This window comes from Squalius cephalus, assembly GCF_949319135.1.
Source record: "Squalius cephalus genome assembly, chromosome: 8".
Lineage (NCBI taxonomy): Eukaryota > Metazoa > Chordata > Actinopteri > Cypriniformes > Leuciscidae > Squalius > Squalius cephalus.
This window is the reverse complement of record NC_137129.1, coordinates 40293747-40300926: the sequence shown is the minus strand read 5'-3', so window position 1 is coordinate 40300926 and position 7180 is coordinate 40293747. Positions and strand designations below refer to the sequence as shown.

At 40.2% G+C, this 7180-nt stretch overlaps 1 protein-coding gene across 2 annotated transcripts in view; it reads right to left on the bottom strand.

The window, feature by feature from the left end:
- Positions 1-304: 304 nt before the first annotated feature.
- The window catches only part of LOC307162616 (protein Fer3-like), a 33685-nt gene continuing 26809 nt past the window's right edge, over positions 305-7180 (bottom strand). For both annotated transcript variants that reach the window (XM_079878064.1, XM_079878065.1), the window contains exon 4: positions 305-908. In XM_079878064.1, the coding sequence (XP_079734190.1) occupies positions 422-889 (468 nt within the window). In that variant the 5' untranslated portion in view covers positions 890-908 and the 3' untranslated portion in view covers positions 305-421. The remainder of the gene's footprint in view (positions 909-7180) is intronic.

The window sequence follows — 7180 nt, the reverse complement described above, 5'->3', positions numbered from 1 at the left end:
ATAGATAGATAGATAGATAGATAGATAGATAGATAGATAGATAGACTAAATTACTGCCTTAAAATTTAAAAGCCCAATCAACTTGGATGTTTAAGTCATTTCAACTTAAATGACATTAAACTGACTTAAAAATGTTGTTATAACTTATGGGTCATATAATCTTTTACAGTAGATAGATAGATAGATAGATAGATAGATAGATAGATAGATAGATAGATAGATAGATAGATAGATAGATGATTTTGCTGTCCAATTTTTAATATGATTAACTCCGCCAATCATTACAGAGTTAAGGTAGGCCAACAACAACAGAGAAATAATAATAATAATGGTTATAAGCAATATTTTTCTCCGTAATAAACTTTTAAGTACCTTGATAAACGTTCATCTAAACAATGCAATTGAAATATTGACTATCAGTTCAGTTGTTCTCGAGTATGTCCGTCATGAAGGCGATGTAGATGATGGCCAGGCGCAGAGTCTCTATGCGTGACAGTCTCTTCTCGTAGGCGAACGTGGGAACTTTCCCGCGCAGGCGCTCGAACGCCTCGTTCAGGCTGAACATCCGTTTGCGCTCGCGGACGTTCGCGGCCCGGCGCTGCACGGTGCTGATCACCCGCTTGCGTTTGGCTTTCCCGTTACCGGACCCGTTCACGGTCAACTCCGGAGACGCGGCGGGCGATGACAGCGCGTAAAAGTCATCCGATCGAGCTGTGGAGATGTCGAGCGCATGGATGGAAGTCAAGTCCTGGTACCGTCCATTGCAATCCGTGCTGTGGTGGGTCTCCTTTGGCGCCAGAACGGATTTGTTTGGCACCATCTCCACGAAGTCCACATCACTGACCAAATCAAACGTCGCAGGACTCAGAAATGACCTTTGCATATCCATAGTTTTAAAAAATAGGAGCCTAAAGGAGGAAATGCACTATGATTAAAGAGCACATGATCAGACTTCATGCATTTAAACCCACAGATTAAAGTGTCCTGCTTCTGAAAAGGTGGGAAGGTTTGTTGTTGAAAAGGTGGGTCGCGTGGATCACCAAATTCAATTTCGAAATCCGGTCAGGTCCGTGAAGTTAGATCCTATTTGGCAACAGTCCATGATCCCGGTCCTGCTGTTTTATTATGTCTCTTAATTCCACCCAGAGTGTGTCCTCTTTTAATGTCTCCAGTTGTGGACAAAATCTATTTTACAAATTGAATGAAGGGCACTTGAGGGCCGATGGCCTCTCCGAGCAGAGCCGAGGGCCAGTGATCCTGAGACGGGACGAGGGGCTTGACAAAGGGTCACTTGCTCTGTTTGTTCGGTTTCCTGGTCACTGAAAGGCTAAATAATGAGACTTCTATTACTGAGAAAGACCAAATATAACATTCCCCAAGAGCACACTACACTTCGACAGCTTTTCTTTTGCAAATTAGAGCAAATAGTTGACGGTTGCCATGGAAAAGACAAAGTGTCCACTGGTCACTTTTAGAGAAACTAAATCCAAGTGTTTCTATCTATCTATCTATCTATCTATCTATCTGTCTGTCTGTCTATCTATCTATCTATCTATCTATCCATGTCTGACTGTCTATCTATCTATCCATGTCTGTCTGTCTACCCACCTGTCTGTCTATCTATCTCTCTATCTATCCATGTCTGACTGTCTCTCTATCTATATGTCTACCCACCTGTCTGTCTATCTATCTATCTATCTATCTATCTATCTATCTATCTATCTATCTATCTATGTCTGTCTGTCTATCCACCTGTCTGTCTCTCTATCCATGTCTGACTGTCTGTCTGTCTGTCTGTCTGTCTGTCTGTCTATCTATCTATCTATCTATCTATCTATCTATCTATCTATCTATCTATCTATCTGTCTGTCTATCCACCTGTCTGTCTCTCTATCTATCTGTCTGCCCACCTGTCTGTCTGTTTATATATCTCTATATATCCATGTCTGACTGTATATCTATCTATCTGTCTACCCACCTGTCTGTCTGTATCTATCTATCTATCTGTCGATCTATCTATCTATCTATCTATCTATCTATCTATCTATCTGTCTGTCTGTCTGTCTGTCTGTCTGTCTATCTATCTATCTATCTGTCTGTCTATCCACCTGTCTGTCTCTCTATCTATCTGTCTGCCCACCTGTCTGTCTGTTTATATATCTCTATATATCCATGTCTGACTGTATATCTATCTATCTGTCTACCCACCTGTCTGTCTGTATCTATCTATCTATCTATCTGTCTATCTATCTATCTATCTATCTATCTATCTATCTATCTATCTATCTATCTATCTATTTATTTATTTATCTATTTATCTATCTATCTATCTATCTATCTATCTATCTTCTATCTATCTTCTATCTATCTATCTATCTATCTATCTATCTATCTATCTATCTATCTATCTATGTATCTGTCTGTCTGTCTGTCTGTCTGTCTGTCTGTCTATCTATCTATCTATCTATCTATCTATCTATCTATCTATCTATCTATCTATCTATCTATCTATCTATCTATCTATCTATCTCAAAACAAAGTCCCCAAAACATTACGGATCCTGCAGGCGCCCAGGACTCAAACTTCAGCTTTCTCGACCACAAAAAGAGTTTCTGATGAAGTAGCAACATTTCCACATGGATGTGGATGGGTTAAAGCGTTTATTCTCCGGCCAGGCGATGAGTGTGATGTTAAATGCTGAGGTAGAGCAGCAGATAGATGTGTGTGGGCAGCTGGTGGGTTTTGCTTGCAGTGTGTCCCAGAACACAGTCAGCGGGAGTCGCTTTATGTGGTCTTTCAGTTCGTAAGAAACACTCATGATCTGCTAAATGCAGACGGAAACCAAAACACTCCATCATCATTAAAGGCTAGATGATGTTGGCATGACTTCACAATGCCAGAAAAGATAAAAATCTATTTATGCCCAAATGTTCAACCAACTTTCATTTCATTTGAGAAGAGAGAGCAGTACTTTTGTACCGAGTATCATATTCAGTACATGAAGTAGTGAGTGTGATTTGCTTTTATAGAACAGTTCAAAAGGAAGCTAATGTTGAGTACCTGAAACTCAGACACAAAATTCCAGCAGCTGTTTTGTTTATATTTTTTGCTGGACAAAATCTTTTTTCAAATTCAATGAAGCCCACTTGAGCGACGTCTCCATGGCTTGGTTTACGGTTTTCCCAGTTTCCAGCAGGTTTGCTTATTTCTGCACGACATCAAGCTTGGTTGCAATATTTGGAGTCCTTGGAACACCGTTTGAGACGAAACTAACAGTTTTAACATTCTGCTGCGTACAAGTCAAGTCAGAATTACCATAATTACATATTTCTGGCTTGATGTAATGAATGATTTAAAATGATGCGACGTCATGAATGTGGCATAAAATGATGTGGCAGCAGGTTCAGTTAGCCAATAATTTTGTTCATTAAAATCAATGTTAAATGTCACTTTTTTTGTTCTTTAATATTTTTTAAGAGGTGTATTAGTGTAATATTATTCAGTCAAAGCCACACATGGATCCATTTTGGTATTATTAGCATTACTATTGAAAGTTGTCCTAAGTACAGTAATTCTGACACGACATACACTACCATTCAAAGAAATAGTTTTGGAAAGAAATGAATACTGTTATACAGCAAAGATGCATTAAATAGATCAAAAGTGACAGTAAAGACATTTATAATGTTAAAATATTCTCTTTCAAAGAAAAGAGAATTTCAAAGTCACATGATTTCTGTAGGATCATGTGACACTGAAGACTGGAGTAATGATACTGTAAATTCAGCTTTGATCACAGGAAGAAATGACAGTTTACTGTATATTCACATAGAAAGCTATGTTAAATCTTAATGATATCTCAAAATATTAGAGTTTTTACTGTATTTTTGATTAAATAATTGTAGCCTCGATGAGTAGAAAAGTCTTTTTAAATTTTTTTAAAAAATCCAAACTTATGAACGATAATGTATCTGATTGTGAAGTGACTGCTAATCATCACGTGTCACATGACATGAAAAGGTGTTCATTTTAATACAAAGAACCAGCGTAAGACAGGTATCTGTGACCCAAAAGAAGGACCTGAGAGAAACCTTTCCTTAATATCTCTCTCTCTCTCTCTCTCTCTCTCTCTCTCTCTCTCTCTCTCTCTCTCTCTCTCTCTCTCTCTCTCTCTCTCTCTCTCTCTCTCTCTCTCTCTCTCTCTCTCTGTTTTCCTGGCAGTAGGATAAACATGATGTGCACATTCCTGAGGTTGCTATGGAGACGCTGAGAAAGCACAGCTGGAGCTGGAGAATATGAGGTAATCCTGAGCCCCAGGGGCTGCTGGGTAAATATTGATCTTGAATAAGAAATAAAATGAGAAGAAATACAGTAAGGAGACAATGACGGCGTCCGTGCAGAGCAGTTAATGTTTCCTCGTGTGAACAGTAGGCGAAAGCGCAGGACGCCGTTTACAGCAAAGATGATTTCTTAAAAATGTCTTGACCTGTAAAGCGAACCCCCCTCCGCTGAAACAAACACCTGCGCAGAGATCACCATAAATCCATTTCAAGTAATAGTTCACCCCAAAACAAACACAAATAGAGTGTTTAGAATGGGGACGGACAGTGTCAAGCTACAAAAATGCTTAAAAAGTACCATAAAAGTAGTCCATGTGACCAGTAGCGGCCTTTGCTGTGCCTCACCCTTTTCACTTAAAACCAAAAAGAGCCAAGGGTTGGAAATGAACTGGAGCTTAAAGCCCCAAAATTTAAGATATGGGGCAAAAAATGTCCCTGTGTCAGTTCTTGTGTTGTCACAGTAGAGCCAATGCATGTCTCAGAGTAACACAGTATTGTTTCCTTACTGAATGTATCCGCATTTTTGAACAAATTGTTCAAATGAATGACTTAACGATTCACTTGCTTTGTTCTTTTGTGAATGAATCATCCGTTTTGAACAAATCTTTTGAGTGAATGATTCAATGACTCATTTGTTAAAGTAATAGTTCACCCAAAAATCATCCCATAATTGACTCCCCCTCAAGCCGCCCAAGATGACTCTCTGTGATAGCACATCTATCCATCATAAAAGTAATCCATACGACTCCAGTGGGTTAATAAAGGCCTTCTGAAGCGAAGTAATTGGTTTTGTGAGAAAAACATCCATATTTAAAGCTTTATAAACTTTAATCACTTCGTACACGCGTTCACGAGAGAGTCGACTCCCGGTGGAAGAGTGACCTTTGACCCCACGTATGATGTAACTCCTCTTCTATTATATCAAAATCCTCTGACATTTTTCTTTAAAACTTCTTGTTTTAGACTTCTAATTCGTGACCGGTGTTTTGTTTTGCTCTATCCTCTGAGCTTCCGCATTCGTCAATTCTCAACTGAGCCTATGTCATGCGTCGGTCAGAGATCATTTATTATTAGGAACACCTGTTCAATTTCTCATTAATGCAATTATCTAATCAACCAATCACATGGCAGTTGCTTCAATGCATTTAGGGGTGTGGTCCTGGTCAAGACAATCTCCTGAACTCCAAACTGAATGTCAGAATGGGAAAGAAAGGTGATTTAAGCAATTTTGAGCGTGGCATGGTTGTTGGTGCCAGACGGGCCGGTCTGAGTATTTCACAATCTGCTCAGTTACTGGGATTTTCACGCACAACCATTTCTAGGGTTTACAAAGAATGGTGTGAAAAGGGAAAAACATCCAGTATGCAGCAGTCCTGTGGGCGAAAATGCCTTGTTGATGCTAGAGGTCAGAGGAGAATGGGCCGACTGATTCAAGCTGATAGAAGAGCAACTTTGACTGAAATAACCACTCGTTACAACCGAGGTATGCAGCAAAGCATTTGTGAAGCCACAACACGCACAACCTTGAGGCGGATGGGCTACAACAGCAGAAGACCCCACCGGGTACCACTCATCTCCACTACAAATAGGAAAAAGAGGCTACAATTTGCACGAGCTCACCAAAATTGGACAGTTGAAGACTGGAAAAATGTTGCCTGGTCTGATGAGTCTCGATTTCTGTTGAGACATTCAGATGGTAGAGTCAGAATTTGGCGTAAACAGAATGAGAACATGGATCCATCATGCCTTGTTACCACTGTGCAGGCTGGTGGTGGTGGTGTAATGGTGTGGGGGATGTTTTCTTGGCACACTTTAGGCCCCTTAGTGCCAATTGGGCATCGTTTAAATGCCACGGCCTACCTGAGCATTGTTTCTGACCATGTCCAATCCTTTATGACCACCATGTACCATCCTCTGATGGCTACTTCCAGCAGGATAATGCACCATGTCACAAAGCTCGAATCATTTCAAATTGGTTTCTTGAACATGACAATGAGTTCACTGTACTAAAATGGCCCCCACAGTCACCAGATCTCAACTCAATAGAGCATCTTTGGGATGTGGTGGAACGGGAGCTTCGTGCCCTGGATGTGCATCCCACAAATCTCCATCAACTGCAAGATGCTATCCTATCAATATGGGCCAACATTTCTAAAGAATGCTTTCAGCACCTTGTTGAATCAATGCCACGTAGAATTAAGGCAGTTCTGAAGGCGAAAGGGGGTCAAACACAGTATTAGTATGGTGTTCCTAATAATCCTTTAGGTGAGTGTATATATATATATACTATTAGAGTACTTATTTATATTTTAAATTAGCTTTTTATTTTGATATTTAAATTTAGCTTTTAGTTTCTTTCTGTTTCAATTTAGTTCCATCTCTAGACTGAGTTTGGCAAGGAAATAGTTACGCCGACGGAGCGTTTGCCACCTGACTCAAAGTATGTTTTCTCAGTAAGAGGCTCTCACAAGAACTTTCAGTCCAAATCATGCATCATGAAAGCACAAGAGAGGCTACTCGAGCCCTCAGGTAGTGGGCGGTCAGGGAGCGCAGTAAACCCTACCAGATCCAGTTCTTCAGCCCAGGGGTTTTGGAAACGGAGCGGTCCCGCAGATAAAGACCGGCCCTCCCAGAACACCAGTCCAGGATCATTTACTCTCACTTTGCTGTCAGAGATCTGCGGATAATCTAAAAAAAAAAAAAAAAATCAGCTATTACTTGACTGAGCAGAACACAAAACAAACAAGAAACGTAGCTGAGGCTGGGGAGAAAGATTGTGGCGGTGATGAATTTTCAGCGATGTGTTAAATGAGCAGCTGAGAGATGAAGAGACACAGCGT